We start from the raw sequence: 16,637 nt of genomic DNA, 5'->3' as shown, positions 1-16,637 counted from the left end.
GGGCTGGGCAGGGCCCGGCCGCGCTGGGGGCTTCCCCCGCCCTCGGGGACCCCCGCCGGACCTCGCTTTGGGCGGCGGGACGGAGCCAGAAGGGCCTCACCCAACCCTGGCCCACCAGGCAGGGACTCACTGCCGGCCAGGCCTGCAGCCACGCAGCAGGCGGGTAAATCCTGTGCCTGCCCTCCCCAGGGCAACCCGAAAGCCTGCGGTACATCCACTTCTAGCTTGTGCTGGAAAACGTGCACCAGCGCACGCTTCACGCTCAGTGGGAATCGCTACCCCCCCCCCCCCGCCTCCACAAAATGGCACTCCCACCTAGGCAAGGCCACGACGTGGCACTGGGAGCTGTACGGAAGCCCCCATTTCTAATGGTCTGCCGGTCTCGAGGTTAAGAACACCAAAAGGCGCACCATGAAAAGGTATCCATGCTTTACTGGTAAAGTAAGCACAACTGGGATGGAGCAGACGTGGCTCGGACCACCCACTCCAGTGAACAGCAGCTCTGCTGAACACGGGCACTCGATATTGCATGCCCCAGCCTTTGCATTGAAGGAACTTCCAAAGTCTGAAACCTGGTTCTACCAAAAAGCCACAGGACTACTTATTTGGCTAGAAATCAGCATTTCACGATCATAAGGGGGGCTGGGCAGCGGGGGTTTTTTCCCCAAAAAACTTTTATAACTTTTCACAGTTCAGTAATATAGCTGAAAAGCCAGCAGCCTGCACAGCGTGCAGTAAATCCTCTGGCGCAAAGCAGGAGCACCCCCTTCTCTCAGTCTCGAGGAAATACTTTTCTGGAATTTGCTAGCCATGGGAGGGAAAGAAGGAATCCGCTACAGCCATCTCCACAATTCCTTGTCCACAGCGCGGGAAGAAATTCAGAGTCCGAAGCACAAGCATCCTTCATTTAATTTGCTCATTCACCCTCCCAAAGCATGCAGCTATTTCCCCACTTAGTTGTCCCCACAGGTTTTTTTCACGTGCGTACTTTCATAATGAGATTCGTCACTCATTACAAGCACCTGTAAGGTACGTTTTCACCTTCACAGAGAAATAAACACATCTAGGAACATCGCGTCGTGATTTTTGCTAGTTTAATGTATCAGCAGTGCTTCTCGGCAAGGGCAGAGCAGCATACCTCAGCAGCGGACTGAAAGCAAGACAAACATAGACAACCCTTTGAAATACGGAAATACATCTGGTGTCGTCGTTCCTGTATCCCCAGTGTTTTGTTAGGTTAGCCTGACGCAGTTTGGGAATCTCATCTTCTGAAGGACAGAGGAGAGGCCCTGGTATTCCACGGACGCCGTTTTTCACCAGCCCTTTTCCAAACCGGCTCCCACAGCAGCGCAGGGGGCGAATCCGTTTCTGCTCACCCAACGTCCACCGAGGCCAAGGCTGCTGGAGGAGACAACCGGAGGGTCGTGTTGACCTCCCAAACCCTCTGCGAGGGCAGGGAAGGAGGCGGAGGGGCTCCGGGGACGCACCGAGGACCTCTCTCCTCGCCTCAAGCCGCCTCCAGCTGCTCCTGGGCGGCAGCGAGACGGCGCTGCAGGCGGCGCTGGCGCCAGCGGAGGAACCGGCGGCGGGCACGGCCCGCCTGCCAGCCCACCAGCACCCCGGCCGCGAAGGCGGCCAGCAGCGCCCAGCGCACGGCCCGCGGCCGCAGCACCTCCAACCCCATTCCCCGTTAACCGGCTCCAGCTTCGGCACCGCCTCCCGCTTCCGCCGGAGCGGGGGCGGGCCCCGTTAAAGGCGGCGGGACCGGGGAGGCGCAGCGTCTGTCTGTCTGTCCGCGCCATGGCGGAGGGGGCTTCGCAGGTAGCGAGAGCCGTCCGGGGGGTCCCGTCCCCGGGCTGGGACGGTGATGGGTCCTCGCTAGCAGATCGAGGGAGGCGGGTGTGCGAAGCTGCGGCATCCCTTGTACCGCTTCTCGGGGTGAGAGGGAGCTCCTGTGAGTGAATGTCTGCTCCCACACCCACTGACCAGCTGTCTGTGTTTTCTCCCTTTCCCCAGGATCTCCTGCTGGCAGCAGCCTTCGTCTCCGATGCGCAGTACAACAGAAATATTCCTTTTAGGACCTCTCCGGAGGCTGTCAGGTAAGGAGGTCCACGTCCCCGCAAACACCCACGCCATCGCACTTCTGCGGGGCTCTGCACTAGTCTCACAGGCGGTGTGCGGTGCTGTGGGGCGCTTAAGCTGGGATAGGGAGAGCTAACCACAATTGTGTCCAAAGAGCAAGAGCCAAAAAAGGCTGGGGGCCTTGGGTTCACCAGCTGAATGCTGAGAAGGTTGGGTGGGTGGGATGCAAAGAACTGGATTTAAGCTGAAATCTGTATGTCAAATGGGGCTCAGTGCATCTGTATGTTGAGGATGGAAAAGGAAACAAAAACTTGTTTTTTTCCCAGAGTGTAAAAAAAAAATAAAAAATAAAATGTTTCAAGACTGAAGCTGCAAGCACTCTGCGGGGATGAAAAATTTGGGAAGTGTTATCAGCCCTCACCTGTGTGGAATGGGTGCTGGAGTGTGGAGTGTGGCCGTGCTGGGTGTAAGCAGCAGGGTTTCGGTGACAGGGGGCTGCATGGTTGGCCTGTGTAGTAGAACAGCCCTGTGCCTGGTGGTCACGGTTGTTACTGGTTGGGTTGGTCACAGGTGGCACCAATCCACTGCACACCAAAACTTCAGCTAATCAAAGGAGCCTGTGGCACCTCTGCTTAGGTGTACTTCAGAAAGGGTGGTGGCTGCTAGGGGCAGGAGTCATTAAAAGCTTATGTTAATTGGCAATAAGTTAAGTGAAATTCCCCAAGTCAAGAATGTTTTGCCTGCAGTGCTGACTCTCTTCTCTTTTAGTTGCTGGTAAGAGGCTGAGCAGCTTCAGTCAGAGAGATGACTTTTCCTTCAGGCTTGGACTGCTTTAGGCAAACTGTTTCCATGGGTGAAACCTAAGAGAAATGGCTAGTGTAGCAGGAAAGGTGATAAACAGGCTGCCAGCAAAGCAGTGTGTGAGCACTAATGACTCCTATATCCTTCCCTCCAAAACCCTTCCCTTTTATTTAATTCTCATGTCTTAGCTAATAAAGTTTTTTGGGTGTCTTGGAGGCACAAGTATGGTTAAGTATGTTTGTTACAAAGGATTTGAGCAGATGTATGCCGTTGTGTAGCTGTAATGTCTGTTGGCTTTGGAAAAACAGACTGCATGCATATAGTTTATCCTGCCCAAGTATGCTTAGTATAAATAGTAGAAATAAATGATCAGGTTTTACATGGCTGTGTCTTGGTGATGTTATTAAGGGCATAATATCATGTAATCTGTATAATTATCTGCCCTGTAGCCTTTATGCAGGTGGTTATTGGGCAGATGAGATAACTGTTTGGCAATGTTGGCAGCTTTTTTTATTGGCAGAGAAACTATGGGCTCTATAGATCTACTCTGCATCTCCCCAGAGGAGCCACTGCTGCATGCCATTGTGTGAAACCTCCTGTGAGAGGCTTAGAGCTGGATGTGTTCATGGTTATTGCCAGCATTCACTGGAGGTTTTGCTGCCATAGGGGATAGAATACTGCTTGAGTTGTGTATTTAAAAAAAAAAACCAAACCCAAAAAAACAAACACAAAAAAACTGCACAAAAAAAAAAGTTTACTGTGCGACTCCATACTTCTCTCCAGTGGCTCTTCTTATCTCTTTGCTTTTTAACCTGCAAAGAAAGGATGTTAGATAACTGATCAGACTTAGTTTGTGTGTCATGTGGATACTTGAGCTTAGCATAAGTTTGCACTCGAATTAAGAAACAAGGTAATTACAAAAAGGAAGCAACTTTACCAAATCTGTATGTTGCAGTCTTAAACTGAACTGAAGAATGCCTGTGTTCCACCTTCCTGGGTTTTTTGCTCCCTGAAAAGGAGTATAGTGTCTATCAGCTATGAGACTATAAGGAAGGGCCAGGAAACAAATTGCCAAATCCTTGGCTGGCAAAAATTGTGCTGCTGTTGCCCTTCTCCCTCCATGACTGTTTGGGACAGCATGTGCTGTTCTGCCAAAGTGCATTTGGTGAGCCCATAGGTATGTGCACTGAAGCCTTTATTTATGGTGCCACTGCCTTCTTTCTACAGACTTTATTATCTCTATAATCACTGGATTATGCGAACAGTCACCTACTTCTTCATCTTTCTCAACCTTTCCCTTGCTGTGTTTGAAGAACCTGCTGTGTATCCGCTTCCCTTCCTGGTAAGTTTTCAGTGTAGAAGCAGCAACGCAGCCAGTGTTGTGTTGCTCGGTAGAGCAAGCAAGGGTACTTTGCTTGAAACTAGTTGTCAAAGGCCTCGAGAGACAATTGATGCTGGTATTTCTGTTGATATTTTTGATCTACTGAAACAGGGATGAAAAAGGGCATGGGAGCTAGACAGGGACTATGGGAGCCATTGTGGCCATCAGCAATGGCTGGTGTGACTAGAGACAAAGTCATGTTGCTTTTCTGCATCTCGGAGAAAAATTCCAGCCTTCTATGTGACCCAAGTCCAGTCTTCATGTCTGAAAGCAGAAGTGTAGTGTTGCCCTTGGGACTGACTTTTCTGTAGCCTTTATTTGTTCTGCACTCCTTGAATGTGCTCCTGGAATCCTAAGTAAATACAAGTTTACTGGCTTTAACATGCCTGTGGCAGGAATTTCACAAAAGGAAGCCTGAAACTATTGCTCAGTGTCAGATATGTGAGCCTGTAAAATAGCCAACAGCAAAAACCACTGGAAAAACTTTTATACTGACTCTGCCTGTTTACACTTAGCCTGTACCCCAGCCTGCACATCCTCATCTGTGCAAAGAGGGCTAGAGCTGCTCTTGGATGTCGTGACTTGGGCCCCTTCTCTCTCTGCAGGTCACTTCTCTGATCGAAGTGTTGTGCCTTCTGGTGTTCTTTGGCCGACTGACACATTTTGCAAAAGTCACCCTTCGCAACGTATTCTGGAAGGATACCAAGAACATCTGCATCATGGTTGCAATCCTAGTGAGTTAGGCCTAGGGGAGCCTCCAAGGTTGAATTGCCCAATATGGAGGTGGCTTCTTCCTCCTCTTGCTTTCCTGGTAACATAGCACTGAGGTACAAGGGCTCTACAAGAGCCATGGCCGAATCAACCAACACTCAGGCCTGTTCTCACAAGCCTGTTGTGTGTGCATCTATCTTGTATCAGCTAACCCTATTGTCTTCACCATCTAGACATATTTCCAACATTGCTTCTGGGAATTTTCCTTCTTTCTTCTACAGTTATCTCTAACCGACCTGGCCATATATGGGGTCCTCAGGATGTACAACATGAGGAGCATTCGATGGTCAAGAATTGTGAGGCCCATCTTCCTGATCAACTTTGCAGAGAGTCGCCAGGTAAGGAAGAGGTCTGGTGGGGTGTACCCCTGGTGCAGGGTCGTATGTTTGGACAGTCTGCTGCTTTCTGAGACCCAGGGGATTTAGTGCAGAAATAGCAGAACTTAGGTTCCTGCGAGTGAAGGTTTCTCTCGGAGGTGGCCTGAAGCAAGAATTTGAGATGGAGAAAAGGGTGCATTCTCACTGGTGCTGCTTGGGCTCTGTGCAAAGTACCAAAAGGCTTTGCCCTGTACCCATGGGCCATGTTATTGTTGTCCAGAGCCCTGGGCATGCTTGGGCCTGGAACTAGAGCTTCTCACCAAACACGGTACTGTGATGATTTAGGGAAGATCATGCTTAACAAAGTGTAAGGCTGCATGGAGGAGGAATATTTCTTGTAAGGTCAGTCCATGAGCTGTGCTTAGTCCATCCTGTGTGGAGGAGCAGCCTCTGTTTGCAAGCAGAGTTAGATACTGTCCTTGGGAGGCGTGAACATGAGCAGCACTGCAGACGAGAAGACTGTTTCTCCCTGGGTCAGGGGCCAGGTTACTTATTTCTGGAAGCCTCCTAGGCAAACAAGCACAAGTGTCATGCTGTTCTCAGAAACTGAACTTGTAGTCCAGATGGGTGCTTTGGACTCTGATTCCTCTTGTCACAGGAAGATCTTTGCCCTGCTGCCCAAGACCGTTCTGGTCCTGACTTACAAATTAATAAACTACGGTGGTGTGGAGGCCTGGGGGAGGGGGCAGTTGAACTCTCAGGCTCAGAGCATGTGTTTTGTGGCCTGGAGTGATGGGCTTCTGTCCCTGACCAGTCCCCTGCAGCAAGAGCATCCCAGCCATGCCACAGGACTTTCTGTCCCTTGGCTAGCAGATAGGGTCTCTCCTTCCAGCATCTCTTCTAGGGAATGAGGAGGAAAGGTCCGGTACTCCTGCACAGGTTTTAGCAGAACAGAGCTGGCCCATCTGGGTCAGAATCTCTCCTGCCAAGCGACAGAAGAGTACCTGTATCCCACTCTGCTTACCTGTCCCTGTGTAGACATTTGATCCAGGTGGGATGGTGAGGGGAAAAATGGGTACCACCTTGCCTCTAAAGGCTTCTTTCCTTCTCCCTGGCAGATTCGGAGAGCCTTCCGCAGCATCCGCAACACGCTGCCAGAGATCACCTACGTCTTCTTGCTCTTCATGTTTAGCCTTCTCATGTTCTCCCTCATGGCCTTGAAGCTGTTTGGTGAGAGGTGTGAATACTGCTTTTGCTCAGAGCTGGGTGGGAGGAATGTGTGTGATACTTTGGGGCAGAAGGGAATCTGGCAACTCCAAACGATTGCTAGTGAATACAAGCACTGCTCATACATGCAGTTCCTGCGGTGGAACATGTCATCTCTGTGCTTAACTTCAGACTGTCCTTTTCCTCCTAGGAATCTCCAGACAGCAGAAGGCTTGCCGTATTTTAAAAACTACCTAGAAATTGTGTTTGACCTCTATGTGCTGGTGACGACAGCAAACAGCCCAGATGTCATGTATGTATGCTGAGCTTGCAGTCTTTCTGTTGTGAATGCTGGTATCCTGCTCCTAGTGGCAGGATCTCTGGTTAGAACAATACTGTGTTTTGTACAAGGTATTTCAGAGCAGCAACAGGGCTTTTACTTTTCCAGCCTGCAGGGGTTTCATGAATTCTCAGCCATCTGTTTTATAAATGGCTCCGAACCAGAATCAGAGTCTAGGAAGACTTTTAGAAATGATGCATTAAAAATACTGCTTTCCAAATGACCCAGTAGCTGATAAAGGCTTAAACCAGAGGACAAACACACACACTCTCTGATTAAAACCCTTTCCTGAAAAAGAAGGTTGTGGTCTGGTAATCAGATGTCTTTTTCTCTTGTAATATTTGCAGGGCTTTCTATGCAGACTTTTTTTGATTTGCACAGCTGTGTTTAAACTTATGCAAAGGTTGGTCTTTCCATCCTTATTTGTTCTAACTGGGTTCCCATTTTGGTTTGTGCTGCAAAGGTGCCATCAAAGAGGGGGACAGGGAGGAATGGCACACTCATTTGTGTGAACTCTGAATAGAACTGCGATGTTACAGGGACCCTGGGCATTTGGACTGAGAAATGCCGCTAGTCCTCCTAGAGTAAGTGGAAGAGGAGGTCTGAGTGCAGTTAGGGTCTGTGAAGCCAATAACCAGCTTATGACTGAGACATCGCCTCAAGACTCTGCACTTACACTTAGCCATGCTGACAGAAGCTTAAACTCTGTGCTTTCTCCTTTGCATCCCTTCAGTCAGGGCCTGATAAACTAGGATGAAAACCTAGTGGAAGAAAACTGTTCTCTAACTGAATTAATGCATAGTTTTTAGCTTGGGTATTATCTGGCAATCTTGATCTGGCTGTCCAAAACAGTACTTAGAAATCTATCTGAAAGACTGTTTTCTTGTGGTTTATTTTATTTCCCTGTTTGTCTGCCCAGCAAGTAGCAATGTCTGTCCCCTCCTCTAGGATGCCGGCATTTGACTTCAGTTCATGGTATGCCCTGTTCTTCATCGCCTTTGTCATTGTCAACACTTATATCTTCATGTCTCTCTTCCTGGCTGTAGTGTACAACAACTACAAAAAACACCTGAAGGTAATGTTTGGAGGGGTGAATTGTGATTGGTGACTGCCTGCTGTTTTATATAGCCTTGTAAGGAAATACCTGGCTTTCCCTTGGAAAGGTTCTGCTTCTGGAAAGTGTGGAGAAGGGCATACAGCTTCTTACCTTTGCTGATGCTCTGCAAATAACAAGACAGGCCCACCTTTCGTATCATGGGGATTGCTGTGAGTTCTACTTTTAGCATTTAACAAAAATTTTCTATGGTGCTGTGGACCCAAGAAGTTGCAACAGATAGGAAGCACATGTCTCTGTGTTATGGTTGTTAGAGGCTTAGTCCTAGCTCAGAAATGCTGTCTGTATGCAGGAGACTGTTTTCAGTTGGCTATGAGCACGGGCACACTTTTCCTGCCGCTGTGCGTGCTCTTAAAGCAAAGAAAATGTAAAGGGAGGTCTAAGTAAATTGGAACTCTTGCTGCTTCTACCCAAACTGAGTAGGTGCAGTTTGGTACTTGTGATCAAAGGGTGAGAGCTGGAAATTCCTGGGTGCTCCCATGAGGGGATTGGTTCTTTCTCAGTAAGCAGCCTGCTAGGTCTTCCCAGAGGCTGGTGTCCCAAGGGTATAAGGTTCTTTAGCCTGCTTGTAACTGTGTGCAGAAGAGGATCTCTGCCCCTGATCTCAGCAGTATTCACTTATGGATGGGAAGCGTGTGTGGACACACCCTCTTTGCTTCTGTGACCTGTGAACATGCAGATCCTGTGGTCTTTGTCATCTCCTTCCTGTTAGACACTATCCTTTGTCTTTTCTTCCGGTTTTTCAATGTATGTCCCAACAGCAAGCAATCTATTGATCCTTCCACAGTGCTGTGCAGAGGGCCCCTGGTTCCCTGTTAAATGGTGTTTCTCGTCACCCCCACTGACTGTGCTGTACTTTGTGTCTAATACCACTCCAGGTGTTTTCCTCTGAGTCTCTTCTTGCATCTCTGTGCTGTGAAAATAAGATTTTTTTTTTTCTTAAAAAAAGGAGGGGGAAGGGTGACTGAAGCTGCCTGAATCACAATACTCTCTCTAGAATGAGATCCGTAAGCTTGCTTACATGAAGCACCGCAAGATGATAGAGGCTTTCAACCTCCTGAAGGAAGAGGAAGGAGCACAGTTTGTGGTTAGAGAAGCCCGCTGGAAGCAGCTTGTCAAGCTGGTGGCTCCTGATATCAGCAACTCCCACCGAGAGCTGCTGCTGTGCATCTCGGATAATGAGCAGAAGGGTTTCATAGGTGAGCAGTGGGGCACCGCTATGCCCAAGGGATTGGGGAGGAGCCCAGGGTCAGGAGCCTCATGCTTCAAGGGTTTTGGCATTGGGACTTGTGGTCTGTGATGGACCCAGAGGGACTCCAGGCCCCTCTTCCTGCTTCCCTACAGATTGCTTAAGTCCTGAAAGGTTGTTCTTTCTGCCTGTGCTGTAGCCCGTGTCATGTACGCTGTGGGCAGCTCTTCATGGCCATTTGACACCAGGCCAAGCTCGCCATGGAGAATGGGACCTCCTGTTCTCAGCACAGGAAAAGGAAAGCCTCCCTTGTTATCAGATTCCTCCAAGCAATGTGGCTTCCCACACAGTCCTCTGGAGCCTCTCGCTCTGCTCCTGCTGGAGACAGGATATCGGGAGAGATGGGTCAGTCTTCTCATGCTAGATCGTGCCCATCCTGATCATTAAAGGTTTGTGTTGGTTGTTGGCCTATGGTTTGAGCCAGTCCCCCAGGAATGGGGCAAGAGGAGCTGCTTGAGTACTGAGTTCAGCCTGTTTTGTGGTGGATACCACTTTGGGCATGTGCTTTGTCTGCTGCAGTGAACAGATACTGAGTCCAGACTGCTGCAACTTGTGTGCATATAGGTTTGCATTTGCCAGACACTGTCTTTTTTAATGATGGCAGACTGATGTGTAGTGCTCTCCCCAACTGCAGACAAGAAGTCCTTTGTACAACTGGCAGATCTCCTCAACATCCAGGTGATTACCCTGAAAATACGCAGCCATCCGCTGGGTCAATGGATGCCTCGTGTATACAAGTCAGCAGTGAGTCGGTTCCTGCGCAGCATGGTTAGGCACAGGTAAGCCTCTACTGGTGGAACAAGCAGCTCTTAATGTTCAATGGACAGCAGAGCAGTGGTGTTGCAAGCAAATGCTCATCTGGGTGTCATGCTGGGAAGTGCAAACTGCATTTAGGCAAACATTGGGGGTTCCACTTTTGAAAGTGTTCTGTGGACCAGCTCTGCTCTTAGCCTTCTTTCAGTGGTGCAGAGAAAGTAGACTTGGCTATTGGTGAGTCCATACCTCTTCCAGTCCCACTTGTTCAGATCTTCTATAGGTGCCAAGTGTAAATAGCTTTTACTGAAAGCAAGAAGTGCGTTATGGCCTGCCTTGAAGGACCAGACTAAATGCCTCACTTAAAGGTGATCTTGCTTCAGCAGTCTCTGCTGCAAAGCTGCATTGTGCTGCTTCATCAGCTCTTAGCAAGTTGGTACTATAAGCTACTAGTGCTCTTTTTCACACCTGAGTCTTCCCAGCATTGCAAAATCACTGAGATCAGAAGGAACATCTAGAGATGGTCTAGTGTAACTGCCTCATTCAAAGCAGGGTCAGCTAGAGTAGGGTACTCAGGGTTATGTCTAGTTGGGTTTTGAGTATCTTCAAGGATGGAAACTCCATAACCTCTCTGCAACCAGTTCCAGTGTTTGACCACCCTCAGTTAAAAAAAAAAACAAATACAAAAAAAATCCCCCAAAACAAAAACCAAACCCAAACAAAACCAAAAAAAGCTTTTTTGTTTAAATGGAAAATCCTGTATTTCAACTTGTGCCCCTTGCGTCTTGTGCTTTCACTGGATCCCACTCAGAAGAGTCTGGCTCCATCTTCTCTACACCTTTCCACCAGGTATTTGTACATACCGAGTTCCTCCTGACCCTTCTCTCCTTCAGGCTGAACAATCCTAGCTCTCTCAACATGCAATGTGTCAGACTATCCTATCCTTTAATCATTTTTGTGACCCTTTGCTGCTCTTGCTCTAGTATGTTCACATCTCTTTTGTACTGGGGAGCCTAGCTGTCAACACAGCGCACCAAATGTGGCCTCACCACACTGAGGAGATGGGAAAAATCACTTCTCTCGACCTCTTCACAACACTTTCTGATGTAGCCCAGCATGTTTTTGGCCGCCTTTGCCACCAGGGTGCATTGCTGGCTCGCGTTCAGCCAAGACACTCCAGTCCCCCGCGATTGTCTGCAGTGCTGCTTTTCAGATAGTTGACCCCCAGCCTGCAGTGTTGCCTGAGGTTATTCCTCCCTGGGAGCAGGACTTTTCATTTCCCTTTGAACATAGCAAGATTCTTCTCTGCCCACTTTCTCAGCTTGTCCAGGTCCCTCTGGCTCCAGCACACCCATCTGGTGTACCAGCCACCCCTCCCAATCCTGTATAGTCTTCTATTTCACTCATCTGGTCTTTCTGCTTGAGAAATACTGCTTGACTTGTTGGAAACTCAGTTGCAGTCAGTCTCTAAGAGTTTGTTTAACACTGAGAGCATTGGCAGTGGTGTACCTTGAAGGCTTGTGCTCTGCTTTGTGTTGGACTTCAGGGGAAAAGCTAAACTCTGCAGTAGCTTTTCCAAACTCTTGGGTTTGGGGAGAACTGATGGATAAAGGTAGCTTCCTAAATGGCAATGTTTGAGAGAGGAGGCAAAGAACTCCTGAAATAACACTGTAACTTTTACCTTTTGGGGACTGGCAAACTGATTTCTCTTTTTTCTTTCTGCAGGGGATTTGTTTGGACTTACGATGTGATCATTCTAATAAATGCAATCTTCATTGCTCTGGATGAGGAAACACCTTATATTTCTTATGCGGAGTGGGTCTTCCTTGCTTTGTATATAATCGAGATACTCTTGAAAGTGTACACTTACGAACCAAGGGCGTTCTTTGGCAAAAATCAATTCTGGAACTGGTGAGTGGGATGAATGTTTCTGTTAAAGGTGGTGTGAAGTATGATGAGATCTTTGTGTTCAGCTCCTCATAATTGCAAGTCTCTTGGAGAGATGGGCTGCTTAACTCCTGTGCCAGGGTGTAATTAAAATGATTGTATGCATCAGAGGACATTGTGCTCTTTCCTGGCCTAACCTGGCTCTGACAGAGACTACTATTCTCTGCCCTTCTCTGTCTCAGTCAAAAGTCACTCTGCAGTGTGTGAAGATAATGGCTGGGCAGGGGAAAGCATTTTGCTAAACAAAGCTTTTCCATCTTCCCACCCTGCAAAGAGTTTGAGATGATGCAGGGCTGTCTGGCACAGATGTGAGGAAGAGGGAACACTACTTTTCTATGTCGTGTGGCAGCTTAAGTGCCCATTCTCTGTCACCACAAATCTAACAGCACTGCCTTCCCTCGTGCTAGGTTTGATACCCTCATCATCTTTGCTGCCTTGACTGCAACGGTACTCAATACCACCCTGAAATCGAGTAAGTGCAGCTTAAGCAGTCTGCATGCATCTGGGAAACTTGGTGGTCTTGAGTCATCTTTTGCCATCACCTTGGGCTTGGGAGGCTTTTTAACAAGACAATGAATTTCCTATAGGGTTCCTAAGAACTAACGTAGTCTTTATTTTTATAGCTACTTTTATATATATAAGTATATATATATATATATATAAAAGTGTATATATATATATATATAGCTATAGCTATTTTTATAGCTATTTTTATAGCTGTTACAAATAGTGTTTAACAAGGACATAATCGTAACAAATGTAAGAACATGCTTTACCTCTATGCTTCCCTGCTTATTTTTTGTAACCAAAAAAATCTTTTTTACTTTCTCAGCTACGAAGTACAACAGCCAACAGATCCTGGACATTGTCTTCATCTTAAGGGTCCTCAGGCTAATAAGGATTGTTGACAGCATTCAAAGGTAATGAAGAGAATGGGATAGGGATATGCTTTTTGGGGGCAGGCTGTGTCAGAGGCTGGCTGAGACAGTGCCTTGAGTTGTTCTGCCTGGCTGGTTTGGACTGACTATGGCTGCTCAGCAAAGCATCCCAATATGCCTGGGGTGAGCCCAGTTGCTGCAGCCTCCCTAGAGACTTACTTATAAATAAGAATATGTGGGGAGCACATGCTGGATGGGATGTGACAATAAGCAAGCATGGGCTTTAAAAGACCCTCCCCACAGCAAGTGTTGTCATGAATCATTTGCTGTAGGTTCCGGGTCATCATGAACACACTGATAAACATCGTACCGACAATGTTGACATTTGGTGGGCTGACTCTGGTAAGAAATCCTGGTATCTTAGCTCAAAGCACTCCAGTTTTACAGGAATGTGTCTTAAGTCTCATGCTCATGCTGTTTCCAAGAGGATAAATGCAAATCTCTGGATGGCAGACCTTTGAAACTGTAAGTGTCCATTTGATTCTGGTCATTGCACATGTAGACGTGTGCAAAAGGATTGGGTTCCTGCTAACTGCCAGGTCAGGACATCCTTACTTGCTCTACGTGGCAGTGAGGATGTTCTGTGCAGTCTGGGCTTCACACTGTAAGGAATCAAACTATGGTTTGGGCAAGAAGCTGAATGAGAAACCTGTTTCTCAAATAGTTTCCTAAGAATAGCTTCTATTATGATTTGAGAATACTTCATTTCCCTGTATTTGGGCTGTAGTTCTTGGCTTATTATTCCTGCCTGGTAGTTGCTCTTGAGTGGCTTGGGTCTCTTGGACTCTGTGCTGCTCCTCAGCAGCTTGCCGTGTCTGTAAAAACTGCACAAAACCTGCTGGAACTCTAAACTTGCCATGGAGCTTGCTGCTCACTGGAGAAGCAGGCAATGGGGTTTCTCTTCCCAGGTTGTGTATTGTGTATTTGCTATTATTGGCATGGAGTTATTCCATGGGAAAATCCAGTTCTTCCCTGCAAGCTCGAATGTTCCTCATGCCCTGGAATGTGGAAACCCAGCTCTCAAAGACTCTCTCTTTGCCCGTGGGAAATACTGCAAGAACAACTTCAACAACTTTGCATCGTCCTTCATCGTCCTGATGGAACTCACTGTAGTCAATCAGTGGCATGATATCCTTTGTGGTGGAAGGTCCAGACTAGAGGTGATCCATGCTCTTCCCTGACTCTGCTCTTCCCCTTGTATTGCACGCGCCCATGCACACAGTGCCAGACAACAGAGAAATGGTCCCTGCAGAGGGCTTTGTTCAGAAGGTCGTTGCTGGGCAGTATTACCTGGTTTCTCCCTTAGCGCTATTCTGCAGCAAGATTTTCTCCTCCTTTAGCACCCTTGCCCTTAACTCCCATGATACTCTTTGCCAATGGATTTGCCAACGTGACGGTTCAGCCTGCAAAGCTGTATTTCATTGCCTTCCACATTGTGATGGTGATAATTATTGTCAAGTAAGTTTTGGTTTGCTCTCCTCTGCGTTGGAGGGAAGAGGGGCTCTGTCCCCTGCCAGGCCGCTGCTGATGGTCTCAGGGTCACACATAGTGTGACTCTTGGAGACAGGCAGGACATGCATTACAGAGGAACTGGCTTCATCTATTCTTGTCTCCACTGAGTGCTGCTCTGACTCAGAGCTCCCCATCTCTAGTGGAGGAGGGGATGGAGTGCTGGGGAATGAGCCTGGGAATACTGAGACAGTTGTTGATGCCCAAAAGCGGGGCGGGGGAAGCCAGTAAGGAAATGCTGCTATGTAATTCTGCTCATCATCTCTTTCAGTATCTTTGTGTCATTCATTTTGGAAGCTTTCTTTGTGGAGTACTCCCTAGAGAAGAGTGAAGTAGAAACAGCCATTGAACAGAAAATCCAGGAGCTGGGAATGGGAGTTCAAGAGTAAGCCCCCCAAAAGGGTAGTGCTAGATGTGGCTGGCTTGGCACATCTGATGAGGGCTGTGGGACTGGAGGAAGACGCCACTCTCTGTCCTGAGGTGTGAGCTGAGACTCCTTTTCCTTGTCACAAAGTTCTTGCTAACCTGTCATGACCATGTAAGCATGGTCTAGATCTTAGCAGAAGGCTACTCGCATTGGCCTTGCAGCTGTCTCGTTGAGCTCTTCCAGCCCAGGGCTGTTGCCCAGAGGACAGGAGAGATGCTGGAAACCGAGAGAATCCATTGCTGCTGGGTACGTGTGGGGCCCTGGGGTAGGACGTGTCCCTCCCTGGGGTAACTTGTGGTCCTTCTTGTACAGGGATGAGCTCCAGCAGGAACAGCTCCTTGATAACATGGAGAGTGCTGAGCATGATCTTGAGGGGGAAGGTGGAACAAAGCCACAGTCTAAAGGACTGGTGTTTAAAATTGCCTCCAAACGTAAGTGCAGCCCTTCAGTGTGCCCAGTCTTTTGTTTAAGAGGCTGTGGCTCTGAACTGTCTCTGATCATAGCTCTCTCTGGGGAAGCTCCCAAGCACTTCTGCTTCCTTTGGGCTATAAAAGCAGCTAAAACTCAGGTGGAGGTTTTGAGAGAACTGTGGACACACTGATGTTTGCTGTTTCTTTTTACTTCTGTAGCAACTTCTTTTCCTCTCTTCTACCTTGGCCCTTCTGTGCACGCTTGTCTTCACTAGCCAGTCTACAAAGACACTGCCTTGGTGGCTGAGGTTCTGCTGTTGCCAAGAAGTCTGTTATCTTTTCTCCTTCCTATATGCACTTTGCATTCCTCCTGCCTTCAATCACAGGGTGACTATACGCTCCTTTCCTCTAGCTTAATGACTATTTTTAATTCTACTGGCTTTCTTGCTGTACCTTTAGCAGTTCCCCAAGCTCATGCTTCTTGGCATGGCAGCTGATTGGGGTCACAAATCCATTGAAGGACACATGGTAATAGAAGTGCTTAAAATAATGGTCTTACCCTTTACAAGCGCTCACAGTGCTTAAAAGTATATGGGGTAAAATACCAGGAAATGTCATTTGGGGCATTTGTTTTCTTGCCTGTTTAGCGTAAAACATGGGGAGCAGCCTTTGTGTAAGAGCTGCCTTAAGGCAGCCACTACTTAACTCCTGCTGAGGAATAGGAGTGGATGCTTACAGTGACCTTTTTTTTTTTTTTTTTTTTTTGGCCACCTGCAGGGTACAGGACGGTTGACGCTCTGCTCCAGCGTATGTTTGAGGCAGAGATACCCCTTGAGGACGAAGGCCCTTCATTTGATGAGATCTTAAACTTGTCCCCTACCGCTGCTGTACCCAGTAATCTGACTTTGGAGAACACTGCATAATGGGAGAAATCCATGGCAGTCGGCGAGGAGGAGCTAATTCTCAGCTGTTCTGGGTCTGGAACCCATTCCCTGGCTGGCTGCCTTCAGCATGGGGGCCAGATTACACAGGGGAAGGGGCGGCTGATGCCTGAAATGGCTTTATCTGTTGTAAAGTCTCATATAAATGTTGAAACTGGAAGTACTCTCGCGGGAAGGCGGAGGGAGAGTTGGTGTACCTGGCTGTGCCAGCCCAGAAAGGGTGCCATAGTCAGCATGTTATGAAATACCTACTACTTGTAACTGGAATCTTGTATTACAGTGCTTTTATATGCCTCTGTGGACCAATGTAAGCGGAACTAAACAGCTCTTTAGTGCATTAAACTGGGCAGTCTGGAAAAAATGACCGATTCTGCCAGCGTTAATGACGGGAGGGGGCCGCGGCACACCTCCGGGCGCTGGGCTCCTCCGGCCTGCCCCCTTCCCTGCTGCC

General features: G+C 48.1%; 2 protein-coding genes across 4 annotated transcripts; one reads left to right on the top strand and one right to left on the bottom strand.

Annotated features, from left to right (window-relative positions):
• Positions 1 to 1,077: 1,077 nt before the first annotated feature.
• MTLN (mitoregulin) lies at positions 1,078 to 1,773 on the bottom strand. Of its 2 annotated transcripts, none has more exons than XM_075035326.1 (2): positions 1,488 to 1,773; positions 1,078 to 1,401 (listed from the first exon to the last, which is right to left on the bottom strand). In XM_075035326.1, the coding sequence occupies exon 1, from the start codon at positions 1,682 to 1,684 to the stop codon at positions 1,508 to 1,510; it is 177 nt and encodes a 58-aa protein (XP_074891427.1). In that variant the 5' UTR covers positions 1,685 to 1,773; the 3' UTR covers positions 1,078 to 1,401; positions 1,488 to 1,507. The 2 variants fall into 2 exon arrangements, with proteins under 2 accessions (XP_074891427.1, XP_074891425.1); XM_075035324.1 differs by having other exon boundaries at positions 1,078 to 1,398; positions 1,488 to 1,758.
• On the top strand, positions 1,695 to 16,560 carry LOC142034308 (two pore channel protein 2-like). 2 transcript variants are annotated; one of them, XM_075035323.1, is made up of 19 exons: positions 1,695 to 1,821; positions 2,017 to 2,099; positions 4,111 to 4,225; positions 4,870 to 4,998; positions 5,257 to 5,373; positions 6,471 to 6,589; positions 6,770 to 6,871; positions 7,847 to 7,973; positions 9,010 to 9,211; positions 9,896 to 10,040; positions 11,740 to 11,925; positions 12,369 to 12,433; positions 12,794 to 12,881; positions 13,172 to 13,241; positions 13,808 to 14,027; positions 14,267 to 14,357; positions 14,680 to 14,793; positions 15,148 to 15,266; positions 16,023 to 16,560. In XM_075035323.1, exons 1-19 carry the CDS (start codon positions 1,801 to 1,803, stop codon positions 16,166 to 16,168), a joined length of 2,259 nt encoding a protein of 752 aa, XP_074891424.1. In that variant the 5' UTR covers positions 1,695 to 1,800; the 3' UTR covers positions 16,169 to 16,560. The 2 variants fall into 2 exon arrangements, 1 of the variants encoding a protein (XP_074891424.1); XR_012651582.1 differs by lacking the exon at positions 16,023 to 16,560 and having other exon boundaries at positions 14,680 to 14,888; positions 15,148 to 15,259.
• Positions 16,561 to 16,637: the final 77 nt, after the last annotated feature.

This window comes from Buteo buteo, chromosome 9 (genome assembly GCF_964188355.1).
Source record: "Buteo buteo chromosome 9, bButBut1.hap1.1, whole genome shotgun sequence".
Lineage (NCBI taxonomy): Eukaryota > Metazoa > Chordata > Aves > Accipitriformes > Accipitridae > Buteo > Buteo buteo.
This window is presented reverse-complemented; position numbering and strand designations above follow the sequence as displayed.